The sequence below is a fragment of the Zonotrichia albicollis genome, chromosome 9, assembly GCF_047830755.1.
Source record: "Zonotrichia albicollis isolate bZonAlb1 chromosome 9, bZonAlb1.hap1, whole genome shotgun sequence".
Classification (NCBI taxonomy): domain Eukaryota; kingdom Metazoa; phylum Chordata; class Aves; order Passeriformes; family Passerellidae; genus Zonotrichia; species Zonotrichia albicollis.
In genome coordinates this window covers 22,541,268-22,556,705 of record NC_133827.1, presented here as the reverse complement: position 1 = coordinate 22,556,705, position 15,438 = coordinate 22,541,268, and the positions used below count along the sequence as shown (strand labels likewise).

The following is a 15,438-nucleotide window of genomic DNA, read 5'->3' as shown; positions in this document are numbered from 1 at the left end:
GTGTGTGAGGGCGCTGCACTGCTGAGCTGCTGCATCAGGTGACTGGCTAATGGTTTCCCTGCTGGGGGAAGGGAGTGAGGATATGGTGGGGAGAGAAGGCAAACATGGATGTGAACTGGAGGGGGATGTACTGCTCCGTGCCACCCCTGCTGTCCTTGCAGGAGTTCCGGCAGAAATCACTTGACTGGGAGAAGCAGCGCCTGCAGTACCAGCAGCAGGTGGCATCGCTGGAGGCGCAGCGCAAGGCTCTGGCAGAGCACTCCCAGCTCATGCAGGTACAATTAACATGTGCTGGAAGTTTCTGCTTTGTTTGTGGCAGGGAGGGATAGGCTAATGAAATCTCTAGGCTCCCATCCAGTTCAGAGTGCCATTGAAGTGACTTTTAATGTTCTGGCGGAATAAGGTTTGCTTGTACGAGTGCTGTATGGAAAAAAGATCTGGAGTCTGTCATCAGAGATTAGATAAACCTTGTGCAGCTCTCCCTGCCATCACTCTGGTTAGCAGAGAAGAGAGTAGGATCCAGATTTCCCTGAGAGGCAGAGACCACAGCATATGACACTTTAAAATATGTTACATCATGTTGTCTTCTTGAAAGCTGTGTACCTGCCAGCAGGTAGATACTTACCTTGTGGGTCCAGCTCAGAGGGTACTGTTGGAACACAGTCTTCCCCTACAGCAGAGACTTCCATAAAGTACTGAAGCAGTTTTCAGCCCCCCCACCCCTTTTTTTAGATCTCTCAAAGGCAAGAAGTAGTGGGGCTGCTGTTCTGCAAAGCTGATGGCTCAGTGAATTAGTGGTGCTGCAGCAGAGCAAGATGAATTGACCTAGAGCACAGCTGTGAAGTCACACAGACACAATCACAGCAGACACTGATAAGAAGCTCTTGCTGGGGACTTTGCCTTAATGGGGCTCCTGAGTTGCTCTTGAGTGGAAGCTCCTGCAAGGAGGGAGACTGTGATGACAGGATTGAAGCTGGCTCTGACAGGGGCTTTGTGAGAGGCTGACACCAGGAGATCTACAAATGCAGAGAGAGTCCTTGAGCAGAAGGTCTTGCTGCTCTGCTGTCTGTGTGCCGTTGATAGCTCAATTGTTTGGGAACAGATGTGTCCTTGGAGCTCAGGCTGGGACACTGGGGCACAGAGGAACTTGTCTTACTGTGCAGCAGAAAGCCAGGAGGCTGGGGAGGTTTTCCCAGAGCTGCATAGGTGCCTTAGGTGCACAGGTACTGTGAAAAGACTGCTTGAATCCTCAATTACTTTGAAAAGCCCAGCCTGGAAATGCTAAATTTTTTGCCTTGGATGTTTTTGTGCATTTTATGTGCTTAGTTGTCTTTCTAGCGCAAGATCAAGCTGAGATCCATGACTGTGGAGTACTTCCCCTCTCTCTCCTTTCATCTGGCTTCCCCTCAGCTCTTCCAGAGCAGCTTAGGGAAGCCTGGAATTTTCCCCAGTACAGACCACCTTCTGGAACAGCTGCAGCCTTTAAAGTCAGCCTTTCCTAAAAACCTGGAATTCTCTGCTGGCCTGGATATTGTGTGGCTGGAAATGAGAGACAGCTTTAATGTTTTCTTAATGCAGAAATAAGTGTTCAGGCAGTCTGATACTCTGGCTTTTTGGGTGAAGAAAGGCTCTGCTTTAAACTCTTGGCCCTCTTGATTACCTTTTCTGTCATGACTGTTTTAATAATAATAATAATAGGGCTGTAATCAAAACTATACCATAGCCTTGCAAATGAGCAGTTCTTACAGTTTGTGTAAATCAAGGCATGTGATGCTTCTCGAGCTGGCAGGCATTGCTACTCTTTGAAACTGGGAGGATAGGACTGCTCAAATATTTTGTTTGAGCCTTTAAAAATTCAAAGATTTTATACAATAAGGGACTACATGAAGTGAATGTTCCTAGAAGTTTATGCGAAAGCTGGCTTGTTAAATTTCACCAGCTAGCTGTGTGGAAAGAAATGCTATGAAATAAAGTATTGTGCCTATAAATTATAGAGCAGATATTGTCTGCTACTCATACATTCCTTGTAACTTTTTTGTCTGCCATTAGAACACTGAAAAATTCAAAATGAGCACTCCCCCAAGCTGCTGGAACCAGGTATTTACTGCAGAGAGCAAAGCAAATTGGCTGTTACAACTGATTTGTTTTGGGGCTATTTGGTGGTTGTGGCTTTGCAGTTGTGCAAAGCCTGAGCTGCTTTCTGTCCTGGTGTGGAATTAATGGTTGGGTAATCTCTGCTCTGTTTGGTTTACAAACTTTCTTACCTGCAGCCATTAGTCCTGGTGTAGCCTTGTGCTCATGAGCAAAAAATAGCAGGAGGCTTTGCGCTTAGACAAATCATACTTGGGCAGCTGGAGTGATTTCAGATTCTCATTTTCCAGATTCTCTCTGAACTGCTTTTGGAATCAAAGGGCCTCCTCTTTTTTCATTTTATTTTTTACTTCTGTTTGCCTTGGAAAGTTTTATCCATTGTGTAACCCTGGAACAATACTCTCCCTAATTCCCTGACGGTATCGTAGAGAATGAGAATGTGGCTCATTGCACAAGAAATCAGTAGCTGTGTTGACTTAGCTTTGGTAGAATTTTGGTGATTTTGCAGTTTAGCTCTAGCAGGTGCTTGCTATTGCAGAGTTTTGGTGTTTTGCAGTTTAGCTCTGGCAGGTGCTTGCTATTGCAGAGTTTTGGTGTTTTGCAGTTTAGCTCTGGCAGGGGCTTGCTGTTCAGAGTTTTGGTGTTTTGCAGTTTAGCTCTGGCAGGTGCTTGCTATTCAGAGTTTTGGTGTTTTGCAGTTTAGCTCTAGCAGGTGCTTGCTGTTGCAGAGTTGTGGTGTTTTACAGTTTAGCTCTGGCAGGTGCTTGCTGCTGCAGAATTTTGGTGTTTTGCAGTTTGGCTCTAGCAGGTGCTTGCTGTTGCAGAGTTTTGGTGTTTTGCAGTTTAGCTCTGGCAGGTGCTTGCTGTTCAGAGTTTTGGTGTTTTGCAGTTTAGCCCTAGCAGGTGCTTCTGTTGCAGACGCAGCTGGCCAGTCGGAAGCAGATGCTGGACTCGGTGGAGCTGGCGAGCCGCTCGGAAATCCAGCACTTGAGCAGCCGGCTGGAGAGGGCCAGAGACACCATCAGTGCCAACGAGCGCGAGGTGGAGAGGCTCAGCATGAGGGTGGATGGCCTCAGTGAGGACAACCGCGTCATTCTGGAAGATCAGCACAGAGTTGAAGAGGAATTAAGGGAGTCCAAGACAATGTTAGAGGTCAGTGGAGTAGCTCTTGAGAAATGGGGTCTGAAGTGGTGGGTTCCTGATTGGCATTAAAATTGGCTTTGTAGGCATGTGCTGCTCTGCAGTATTTCAAAGGGTCCTAAAAAATCTGATCAACCTCTCGTCACATTGCAACTACCTGGTTTGGTCCATCTTGCTGCAGTCATTCCTTCTGCCTCCTGTGCAGGTGCTGCAGGATGAGAAGATGGAACTGAAAGCCACCTTGCAGTCTCAAGAAGATTTCATTAACAGCTCGAAACTGCACCAGGAGCAGTTACAGAAACAGCTGGACAGGATGACTGAAACTCTTCACACAAAAGAACTCCTCATCAGGTAGCATCTGTGCCTTGCTGGTACTTTGGCTCTTCAATCCAGATCCATGTTCCAGGTTTCTTACTGAGGACAGTAGCAGCATTTTCATGCAGCTGGATCTGTATTGGTTGTATTTACCATAGTGCACTGCAGTTTATCACAAGCACTGTGCTGCCTTGCAGCATTTTTCAATTTGCATTGCTTTTGGAATTAGCAGATAATCAGTGAAGAGCATGGAGGGAATCCACTTTCCCCAGCTGGGTTTCTGGAGGCAGTGCAGGATTTTTGAGGGTGTCTCTCCCAGGCATTTTCAGCCAAGTGCTGGAGGCCTTTCAGGGTTTGATAACATGCTTATTAACCTAGGTGAAAGTTCTCACTGGTTGGGGCTTGGTGAGGTAACTACATCTGTGACAAAATGATGTTAGCCTTCTGCCCTGGCAATGTGCAGAGGCTGTTGGGTTCTGGTGTGTCAGGAGGTTTGGATGCTGGTCACCTACCAGGGAGGCCAACATCAATATAAAATGTAGTCTTTTTCAGTCAGCCTTAACTCAAGCAGGGGCTGTCATCCAGCTGCTGTGTTTGCTTACTCACACTGCACACAGTGGTCACCTGCTTTTAGGTGCTGTGTGATTTTCAGAGAACTCCAGGAAAACAGCAGTTATGTTCCCTGTGCCAATGAACTCAGACATGTTTCTGTGCTGGATTAAATCTGCTGTTTCTGTGCAGGGCCTTGGAGGAGCGCTTGCAAGGGAAGCCATTGTCCTCTGCAGGGCTGGAGCTGGAGCAGGTGCTGCTGCAGCTGGATGTTGCGCAGAAGAAGGAACAGCACTTGCAGTCAGAGGTGACTCGTCTTGAGAACAGGTAACCCTCTGCTTGCTCCTTCTGCAAGTGCAAGTAGTCCTGGATAATAACACAGCTCCTAATTGTGTTCATCAAGTTAACCAGTGATTTTTATAGGCTTGTTTTAAATATCAAAGGGCCAAAGAAACCAAGTGCTATTCATTTTGCAGGGTAACAGTGACTGCTTTGCTAATTGGTTGGCTGCCTTTCTCTGCACATGGTGGGTGTTCTCAGGGCTCCAGCTTGCTTAGACTGAGCACCTTCCCTCACATAAGGCTAAGGAGTCTTTGTTAGGCAGCTGGTTGGAACCAGATCCAGAGCTTCCTGTGAAGTGAGGATTATAAACAAATCTGTCCAAAGAGATTGGGGACTCCCTGTCTCTAAAGGTGTTCAAGATCAGGCTGGATGGGGGGGTGAGACAACCTGGTCCAGTTGAAGGTGTCCCTGCCCATGGTAGGGGGTGGAACAAATGGTATGGGGTGGAGCTTTAGGGTCCCTCCTAACCCAAAGCATTTTGTGATTCTATGATTCCTCTCCAAGTTTGTGGTTTTCAGACTTGTGTTTACATATAAATTTTGTAATCTTAGTTTGTAAATAAACATGTAAGAAACAACTGTTATCTGTTAGATGAGCTTCCTGATCTCTTGTGAAATGATTTTGGAAAACCAACCCAGGGGATCGGTAAGGAACTTGTAGGCTGAGTTCAGTTTCTGTTGTAATGGACATAAAGGACTGCCTGGAAGATCAAAGTTTCTCTGACCATTTCCTCCTCCTTGGGTTATTCTAATCTATACTTTTGCATTTGGCACCCAGCCTGGTGTCTTCAAATGCCAGGTGTGTGCAGCTGAGCGAGGAGCTGGGGGAGAATATCAAAGAGCTGCAGTCCCTGGAAGAAGACCAGACTGAGTCAAGGGCAGAGATTAAAAAGGTGACTTGGCTTTGTTCCTGAGGAGTGGGATGGCACTGGTGGGGTGAGCTGATCCCTGTGTGCCAGTGGCTCAGCAGTGGCAGCAGGGCAGGGCTGCTGGCAGGCAGGGCCCTGCTGCAGGTAAGGGGCACACCTGGCAGAGAAAGGGTTGAGAGGACTCCTGTCTGCAGGTGTCTGAAGCTGGCTCTGTGAGCATCTCCTGGGCCTCCCCCAGTACACCTGTACACTGTGGAGATACTTGAATTACTGCTGGAGGGGCAAATATGCAAAATTATTAAGGTCTGGAATCATGAGTTTAAGCCTAATACAGGCTCCCAACAGGGTGAAGAGGAGAGAAGGAGTGAGTTTGCTGTAATATGTCCTGTCCCACTTGAGGCAGGACTTCAAATGTGTCCTGGTTCCTTTATGTGTTTCAGGCTGGATAGCTGGGCATGAGGGCAGGGGCTGGGAGGAATTCACCTGCCACGAGGGGCTCACCCCAGAGCTCTGAGCACCCAAGGGGGGTAAGCCCTCCATCAGCTTGGCTCTTCATAATGGTCTGCATCAGCTCATGTGAGAGCTTTCACTGGAGCCTGGTAGAGTGGAAGCCTCATTGAACCTGAGTGAAAAACCTCACTTGTGTGGAAATCCTTCATCCTTTATTCTGAACATACAGAGGTGCAGATCTTGCCAGAGATGTGTGCTTGGTTACACATCTAAACAGCCACACAGTAAATGAATCTCCCACAGGCTGCTGGGGAGGAGGGAGAGATTTATGAAGGCTGTTTCTGTTTTATATACTTGGGAGGCATTGAGGTGACATAGAGATAAATCACCATGTGAACAGTATTTACATGGGTAGGCAGAGATCATCTGGTTCAATTTTCTAAAATGCTTGTAATTCTCAGAAAAATCCTGTGTGTTTGGGTGGTTTATATTTCTGACTAATGGAATGGAGTCCTGGGGAAGGAATTATGCTGCTGTTGGTCTGTCGTGCCACTGAATAAATATAAAGTGTGCCTACCAGCATATTGTATGTGGTGCAGGTTCTGCCACTTCAAAAGCATTGAATAAACCAAGATAAGGTATGGAAAAAGATGGCCATAAAGGATGGAGTGGTTTTTATACAAGCAACAGCTGAATGGAATAGGACTTAGCAAACTGGAAAAGAGATAAATGAGATTGAATGGACTGAAAATAAAATCATGCCTGTCATGTGGAAAGTAAATAGGGAATGATTATTCTTTCATCATGCAGGGCCTAGTGGTCATCACATAGAGTTATGAAAACAAAGAGATGTATTTTTACCCTGTGCATAGCTGGCTGGTGGAAACTTGCCATGGGAAGCTTTAGTTGCTATGAGCTAACATTGATTCAACTCTAATATTGATTCAAAAGACTTAGGGCAAATTAATTCCTGGAAGAAAAAGACAGCTTGAGCTATTTAAAGTTACCATCTTTAAATTGTATCTTCAAATACCTCAGGAAGGTAGAGTGGCAAATTGCAGGGTTATATTATCCAAGAGTTACTGTGCTTCCCCAGTCATGGTGAACCTTTGGCTCTCTGGCTTTGGCTACAGAAGTTGAATGATGAGCTGAAGAGGCTGTTGGTTTGGTAAATTGTGGGTTTTCTCAAGTACCTCATGGCATGAAACTTCTTTCCAGTTGGCAGTGTGTGATGTGGGAAGGGATTAGGATGAGGTGGATTTCAATCAGGAAGGACAAGCACAGAGGGTTTGTTACATGGAGCTTTTTTATTTTCCAGGACTGGGATTTCATATTCCCATGTGCAGTACTTTTGCTTTTTTAGCTGAAACATGTTTTAAAAGCTCATGGGTGATGTGTGCATCTCTTCCTCCAGCTGAAAGACCAGCTCTCTCAGGCTGAACAAATGCACAGCAGTGAGCTGGAGAGGATGAAAAGGGAGATCTCCAGGCTGACCCAGGAGCTGCAGCAGCGAGACATCACCATTGCATCAGCAAGCGGCTCCACCTCGGACCTGGAGCAGCAGCTCAGAGCAGAGATTGAAAGGGCAGAGAGGAAAGCAGTGGAACACAGGGTAAAAAAGGCACAAGACTCTTATGCTATCTGTTTAAGGGATCTGAAGGCTTGAAACACCATCCTGGTTTTTAGCTACATTAGTAGTTTCTTTCTATCTTTAGCCTCTGTACAAAAGCTGAGGGTGTTGTGGGCATGCATTGTGTTCTTTTTCTGAGCTTGTTGTTTGCCTTTGTCTCCTCAGGTACTTCTGGTCCAGCTGGAAACCTTGAGGCTGGAAAACCGTCATCTCTCAGAGATTCTGGAAAAAACAGAGTGTGGTAAGCTGAAGGTATGAAGGTATTGAGGACCAGGAGCTGGGAAGGGGCTAGCCTTGTGTACCTGCCTGGGAATAGTCAGAGTCTTTGCCCTGGCCTCTCAAATGGGGGACAGAGCTCAGTAAACTTTAAACCCAAGCAAAAGATGCAATTTGAGAGGAGATAAGGTGCAGAAATATCAAACATTTGTTCAGTCAGAGAGGGGTAAGGAGAACTGCAGAAGCAGCCATAATTTCCATGTGTTCTCCACGGGCTTTGGCCAACATTTTTAGTACATTTCATTAAACTTCCATTTTAAGCCAGCTTACCTCAAACTTTTAATTCTCACCCTGTGATGTCCTTTTGACCTGTCTGAGAGCTGTAACTGCTCTGGCCCTTGAAATGCTTGGGGTGAGAGGGTGTTCTCCCCTGGTGAGGAGCCTTTCAGCAGGGAGGAGCCTTTCACTGCTCCTTTCCATGAGTAGGATGCAGACTGGGAATATGGGCTGGATGTGTTGGGGCAGTGTTCTTGGAAGAGACCCTGTGGTGGGCTCCTGCAGCTGAGCAAAACCTCCAAAACTCCTGAGGCAGAGGGGAGAAGAGGAACCTGCATGGCAGAGGTGCAGCTTTGGCAGAAATAACTAGTTGACTCATTTGTGAAGGAAGAAGTGGATGGTTTGCAAGTTCTGTCTCAACTTAAGCAGAATGGCTGCTTCCCTGTAGGGAGCAAGGGCTGGATTCAGACAGCTGAGAACCTCATGAGAATATGTCAGAGAGTATGTTTTATCCCATTAGATCTGTGGGAAGAAAATACTCACCTCTTAATATTAGTTTGGGATGATTATCAAATGTGCCAAGTTCCTGGAAAAGTACTGAACAGAAGCTTGTGGCTGGTGAGATGGATTAAAAACACAGTTTTCTGGAGGGCTGGTTTGAAACTGAAATAACCTAAGGTCCATTACTTTCTGCTTGAAAAGTGCCTGGTGGCTTTTGCCTGTGTGAATTCCCAAAAATGTGGCAGCAGTGTGAAAAGCAGGAAATCTTCCTTAAAAAAAAGCCCCACAGCCCCAAGGCACAGGAGCTGGATCTTGGCCTGGCAGTCCTAATGCACACTTGGAAAGGCCTTAGGTACTGAGCTGATGAGAATTAATTAAGCATCTAAATTTAATAGAATTGGCAAAAAGCAAGTGGGAATATCACAGGGATAGAAGCAGTGGAAATTATACCCACCTGGCCTAGTAAAAAGAAGATGATAGGAAGAAGCAAGTTGTTCAGAGTTTCAGAAAGGCCAGAGGCAGGTCCATCTGAACTATCCTAGGTCCATGTTTTCCTGTTTTAAAAGGAATCCAGTGATTGGAGAGACTGACCATCCCAGGCAGATCAGCACAGTGAGTCTGGATGCAGGCCAAATAAGGCATATCTATAATTAATTTTCTCCTCGGAAAGTCTTGAAGGTTTTGCCAGTCAAAATGAGGTTAGGGGATATGCCTTAAGGAATCTCTTGCTGGCCTTTGCTCTGGATGTGACTGTGGTGTCTTGCAAACCAGAACTTCTGACTTCTGCCCTTCTCTGTCTGTTAGGGGGCTGATGGCAGCCTGAGAGCACTCAGGGAGGACTACACTGCTGAGCTGCAGAAATTGATAGCTGAGAACCAGCAGCTGCGGAAGGACCTGGCAGAGACCAGGGCGAAACTGGGGGTCACTGCACACGTGTGCCCAGGTGAACCTGAGGGCAGGGCTCTGCAGGGGCAAGGCAGAGAGCCCAGGGATGTGCAGCACAGGTGAGTGACCCCAGGGATGCTGCTTCCTCAGGATGAGGGGGAGCAGGGGGTGTGTGGGGTTTAGTGGCATGCTGGGTGTCTCTCCAGTGCATCGTGTGTCTGGGAGCACACAAGGGCTGGGTGGGAATCTGCCTTTATGCCTTAAGTAGTGCAGGAGCTCTGAGTCCCAGCTGGTTTGTGTTCTGCAAAGCCAGCAGTGTTTGTCTTTTGTCTGCCTTTGCCTCTCTCTGGAGCAGCAGTCTGTGCTGTTTTTGGTGACAGGATTAGATGTGGCCCAGGCAGCTGTGTTCCTTTCTGTTGCTGTGCTAGGATGTGCAGGCTGTGGGTTTTGGTATCTACAGTAGCAGAAGAGAAAGAGAGAGAATTCCACAGGGACTGACTGAATGTGTGTCTGGAAGTGCTATGGAAACAAGTCTGGATTGCCAGGGCTGTTAGTAACATCTATGTTAATTGTTGCCTCTGTGTGAGTTTTTGCTGGAGTTCAGCTGCTAAGAGACAAACTCAGTTCTTGCTCAAACCTGCCTTCCAGGGAAGCACAGCACAAGCAGGATGAGCACACAGGGAGGACACATCTCCAGCCTGACAGGACTGCTCAGCATCATCACAGGGACTCCCAAAGGTTTGGGGCTGCTGAAACAGGCACTGTGACCCCTGAGATGGGTGAGCCACCCTCCCAGAGCAGCAGCAAGAACTGCAGGGAGCCACGTGCCTGGCTGGGAATGGAGTCTGTGCTTCATGAGGTGCATGAAAACAAAGATCTTGCAGATGAAGCATCTAAGCAGCCTGCCTTAAATCATTACAGAGAATCTCTGTTTTTGGTAAGCAGTGTACAGGAGCTACTTGCTGCTCAACAGCTGAAAATAGAGTTGGGTTCTTATCTGGCAAAAGGGGATGGGCATTTGAATGCATGACCTAACTGCATATTGTGTGTGATCCTCTAAGTAAATCAAATGTTAAACAGGGAAGGAAAGCCACTGCTGGATGGGTAAGACTTGGCCAGGAGCATCCATATAGAGGCTCTTCAGAACCCCTTGGAGAAGAGCTTTGTGTTTGTGTCCTTGCTAAGTTAATTCCAGGAGCTCATGGTGCTGTACCTCAGTGTGTAGCAGGATCTGCTCCTGTCCTCTCAGAACTCTGCTTCAGCTTTTGGCTTGGGCCTGTAGTAGAGGCTCAGAGTGGATGTGGAGTGCTGAGTATGTCAGTATTTCACAGGCTCTGGGTGGCTGGTTGCTGCACATCTGTAAAGCACAGGGTGAGTTTTACCCCTTTTCAAACAGGCTGCAGCAGTCAGCACACTGAACTTAAAGCTGCTTATGCTTGCAGATGACAAAGCCTGAAATCCCTGCTTCACTGCACAAGGGGAGCCTGCTCTTTCTCCCACTTGCTGATGGTACTTTTTTCATCAGGAGCAGTGTTAGCACTTTCTCTGTCCTACCTCAGCTCAGTTGCTGAAGCACTTGACCAAGATATAGAAAATTTGCACTGAATCACTTCTTCCTGTCATGTTTAGGGAGGGGAGAATGCTGAGCACTGGTCCTTGCTCCAGATGTGTTGCCCTAGCAGTGCTCAGAGCAGTTTCTCCTCTGTTTTTGCTTTGGTAGCAGTGACAACTATTAAACTATTGGCTATCTTTTTGTAGTCCAGAGAAGAGCCTCAAAGGCTAATGCCCAGATAAGTGGAGGCTTGTCAGGTCTTTGATGAAGTTTATGACCAAGAACAGGTCTTGATTTTTCAAGACTAAAATAGCTTGTGCACATACCCAGAAAACAGGCTGGGAACTTAGGGAACTGCAGTATTGTAAATGGAAACTCTTCAGGTTGCAAGATTGGACCCAAAGTGTGAACAGTTCCACTTCAGGGTATGAGAAGCTCTAGGGCTTGATGTTTAATAGAAGAGAATGGGCTGCTTTTTATTCTGAGAGGTAGAAATAAGATTTCTAAGGAAATGCAGATATTTCTCCTGGTATTGACTGGGTCAGGCTCCAGTGTCTTTAAATCAATTCCTTCAGCCCTGAGAGAGCAGAACCCTTATCAGTAGGCAGTAGTGGGGTGGGAGAGATTTGCTTGTTGTCTGTAGCCTTTTCTGTTTCCCTTTGTTCCTGGCTGTTGACAAGACCTGAAAACCACGAGACTCCAGGATTTGGAAATAACCAGTTCTTTTCTCTTGCCAAGACAGAGACAACTTGTCTGTAATGGAAAGCAGCCCCTTAGTAACCTTAATAGTTCACGTGCCAGCCCCTGTGCACGAGGCTTCTCTTCATCAACTTGTACATTAAGCCTGGTTTACAGTGTTGTTTTTGTAAGTTAATAACTTGTGGGTAAGTGATGTGAGGAGCAGGAATAGTTGTTGACTGTAAAGGAAAGAATCTGGAGTAGTTTGTTGACCATTGCTGGCTGGACTGAAGTGCTGTTCTGTGAGCTGCAATGGGAGTTTGGCCTGTACTTGCCTGTGGGATTGTACCAGGAGCCTGTTACTTTGGGGCAGAAGAGGAGGTGTATGAAAGAAAGCAGAGATTTTCCCAGTGGGGAATATGTGGTAAAAAAACCCAGTCTGGCAGTGCTTTTCCTTCCCTGGACCCAAACTCTGAGGTGCTCCCATTGGGATTTTTATGGAGACAAGGAGCAAAATGATATTGCAGCAGCACCCAGGGCAAACTCCTGGATATTCTGTAGTGATCTTCTCTAGCTCTGATTTTTTAGTAGTGATTTTTTGGCAGTGTTGGCCTCGTGCTGCAATCATTGCTGGCTGTTGGGAGGGACGTGTCCTGTGATACAAATGGGAGATCTGAGTGCTTAGTCTGCCCACTAAGATGGAAATGAGCCTCTAGGAGCATGTTCAGTGGTGTGCTTTGCAGATCAGTGGTGTTTCTGGCCAAAACTTGGAACGAAGGAATGCCTGATAATCCCTTTGTTTCCCTTTAGTGTCCCTTGCCTACAGCTTCTGTGGGATCCATTGCTGCACGATACCTGGAAGATGAAGAAGTGAGATCCCAGCACATCCTGGAGTGCCTAAATGCTCACATTGAGGAACTGAAAAAGGAGAGTGCAAAGATAGTGAGACGATTTGAACACCAGGACTAATGTTCCTTGTGGAGTTGGAATGCTGGTTTCCTTATGTGCTTCCAAACTGTGACTGGGAAGGTGCCTGTATCCAGCTGGGATTGGAGCTTGAGTGAGAGGCCGTGTGTCCCACTTGGAGCTGAGTCAGCAGGATGGGATTTGAGGAAAAGGAACTCGTGTGTCCATGCTTGCTCTGATGAGGGGTGTTACACCACAAACATTTGAGTCAGCTTGCCATAGGTCAGAGACCTGCATCACAGCTATGTGCTCACTTACAAAGTTGATGGTATTTTTTAAAAGCAAAACATTTCCTAGTTTTTATGTATTTAAAGTATATTTTCTACGTGTAAAAGCATTGAAATAAATCAGAATGGCAAACACCTCTTTTCCTGTTTATACAAATACACAAAGTGATTCTTGTGCTTTATATTCCCTTCTCATCAGGAACTTGGATCAACACCTTTTCCATCACAGCATAGCTATGTTCTTCAAAGAACAGGGAATAAAATTCCTCTTTCCTTTAGGCTATCTGCATTTTTTTCCAGTTAATTTGCCCTTAGTGGAATTTCTTAATATTTCCTGGTTCTTGTAGCTTCTGCCCTTTCCAATTTGTGTAGCATCTGGTGTCTTTATCTTGCTGTACAGGGTGCTCAAAGTACTGCAGAATAGCTGAGGAATGAGTGGCTGAATTCTGGATGTGGCTCTTGGAAAAGAGAAATAGGAATGAGAAATGACACTGGATAGGAGGAGAACCCACAAGCAGGTGAGGTTCATCCACATGTCATTGCAGCTGCCATGTGAGCTGGTGCCAGCCTGGGTTGAATCTGGACAGTCCAGTGGAATCTGCATCAAAATACATCTGTGACCTCCTTTGGGGAAAATATTCAGTCTTTCCTCGAGGGAAGTAAGTTGTCAGTGAGTGAACAGGACTTCTTTCCTATGAACTTGTTTTCTGTTGGGGTCTCTCTAGTTCTCCTGTGGCCGAGTCTTTATGGTCTTTGTGCAGGCAAACCTCGGGATGAGGACATTCCATGTCCTTAAGTTTCCTGTTCCTTTCCATCAGCTTCACCTTGTCTTAGAGCATCTTAATGCTGTCAAGGAACAGGAATTCAAAAGCACCACATGTACCCAGAGCCCAGCAATTGTGTCAGACAGGTGAGTTCAGCCAGGGGGTGCCTGGCTGCAGACTGGGGCTGCACTTGGGCATGCACCTCTGCATCCCAGAGTTTAAAAATGTTCCAATCCAAAAGTCCTTGTGTTTTGGCTTTCTTGTGGAGTTCCTTGCATGAGGATAAAATCTTCAAATGCATTCTGGATTCTCGTTGCGCAGCCTTGGTAATGAGGTGCTGAACTGCTCCCAGCTGGAGCAGGACTGTGCTCATCCAGCACTGGCCTTGGATCCTCTGCAGAGCTGTCCATGGGTGTTTTTGGAACATCCTCCCTCTCTGTCCAGGTCTCAAGTAAGGACTTGTTGGGTGTGGGGCATTTTGCTAAAATCTGAACAGCAGAATGCACCAAACTGTTTTCTCTTTGTAGATGAACCTATAGATGCACTGAGTGTAAGATATGCCAGAACCCTTAGGGATCCCTCACAGCCTTCAGTGAGGCCACTAATTTCATTTTTAAACTATACCTTGCAAGTAGTATTGTATTTCCTGATGATCTGTCAAATTAGTTACTGAGTGTTGCATCATGCTGTTGGTGTTTTCAGCAGTTAGGGAGACATTTTGCCTTGTTTCTGATGTGCTCTTCCATATCCCTTCAGAGATATTTGGCAGTTCATGTTGGCAGAAGGGAAGAGCAAGACTGAAGATGATCCATTTGCTTAATTAGCGGCTATAATCCTACAGTTTTATCAATTTCTAATACCTGTAATAAGCAGCTTCATTCAGGGAGAATTCATTCATCAGCTTCATTCATCTAAAAATTTGAACTAATGTAATCTAAAGTAGCATCTGCAGCAGGGGAACTGCTGAGTTACTTCCCTGTGTTGGTGTGTGTGTGCTTTGTCTTTCCCCCTTTCTCTCATTGCAGATGCCCTGAGAGAACTGAGAAGTCTGTTCCAGAACTGTTCTCCTGGTGTTGGAACCTTGGCTGCACTGAAGAATGTGCATTTTTTATGAGGAGGAGGAGAAGGAGCTGTGTGTTTATCCTGGAGGGAGATGTCACAGCAAGTGCAGACTTCTGAGGTGCTTTTATCTGGGGCTGCAGGGTTTCTCAGGCATTCTCTGCCTTTGCAGTGTCAAATCTCCCTTGGAATAATCACCTGACCCTGGAAACTTTATAATTCATGAAGCTGGAGAGGGGGGCGTTTGTGTCTTTGAACTTAGGCCTTCAATAGCACTAAAGAATTTCTTGCACACTTGCAGGGCAGAGCCAATGTTTGTTTTCTGATTGAGACAAAAGCGTGGAACTGTATTTGCAGCACTTCCTTTTGTACATCTGTAGAGTGGGATGTGCAGGCTTCATCTGTCTTTAGACTGTTACTGATGTTCTGCTGTGAGTGTGACAGTGCTTGGGGGTCACTCTTTACTTTGAGGGGTTAAGGAATCTGGGACTCTGTAGATGTGTGGAATTGCAGGTGCCTGGGTTTTGCAGGAACAGGGAATACTCCCCGAGGTTGTGCTAAGTAGGGGGCAATAAACTGTCCTCTCTGCTCTCTTGGGGTCAGTTTTTGTTCCCCCTACCATCTGGAGACACAATAAAGCTTAGAGAGAGGCTTGTGGAATGAGTCTTTGAGACAAGGAGCAGGGACCGCATTCATAGCGGTGTCATCTGCAGAGAGGCTTTACCAAAGTGTCTGTTTGTGTGCTTGTGCCTGTTTGTGAACATCAAATGTGTGGTTCCATGAACTTTGGTATCCTTGACCCTGTTTGGTGGAAGAAGTTGTTTTCTTTAGTCACTAAACTCTCTGGGATGCTTCCTTATCCTGCCATTGTAAGAAGTGACGTACTTTACTGGATCAGCTTGACCTGTGAAATGAAAGCTACTGCAGTG

The 15,438-nt window shown here is 46.3% G+C and overlaps 1 protein-coding gene across 9 annotated transcripts in view; it reads left to right on the top strand.

The window, feature by feature from the left end:
• CEP63 (centrosomal protein 63) overlaps positions 1-12,960 on the top strand; it is a 40,527-nt gene extending 27,567 nt beyond the window's left edge. For 5 of the 9 annotated variants that reach the window (XM_074546953.1, XM_074546947.1, XM_074546952.1 and 2 more), the window contains 11 exons: positions 162-275; positions 2,050-2,097; positions 3,010-3,243; positions 3,437-3,582; positions 4,288-4,422; positions 5,215-5,329; positions 7,170-7,367; positions 7,551-7,637; positions 9,183-9,382; positions 9,912-10,200; positions 12,304-12,960. In XM_074546953.1, coding sequence (XP_074403054.1) covers positions 162-275; positions 2,050-2,097; positions 3,010-3,243; positions 3,437-3,582; positions 4,288-4,422; positions 5,215-5,329; positions 7,170-7,367; positions 7,551-7,637; positions 9,183-9,382; positions 9,912-10,200; positions 12,304-12,462 — 1,725 coding nt within the window. In that variant the 3' untranslated portion in view covers positions 12,463-12,960. The remainder of the gene's footprint in view (positions 1-161; positions 276-2,049; positions 2,098-3,009; positions 3,244-3,436; positions 3,583-4,287; positions 4,423-5,214; positions 5,330-7,169; positions 7,368-7,550; positions 7,638-9,182; positions 9,383-9,911; positions 10,201-12,303) is intronic. The other 4 variants (XM_074546948.1, XM_074546949.1, XM_074546954.1 and 1 more) reach the window with 3 other exon arrangements.
• The last annotated feature ends 2,478 nt before the right edge of the window (positions 12,961-15,438 follow it).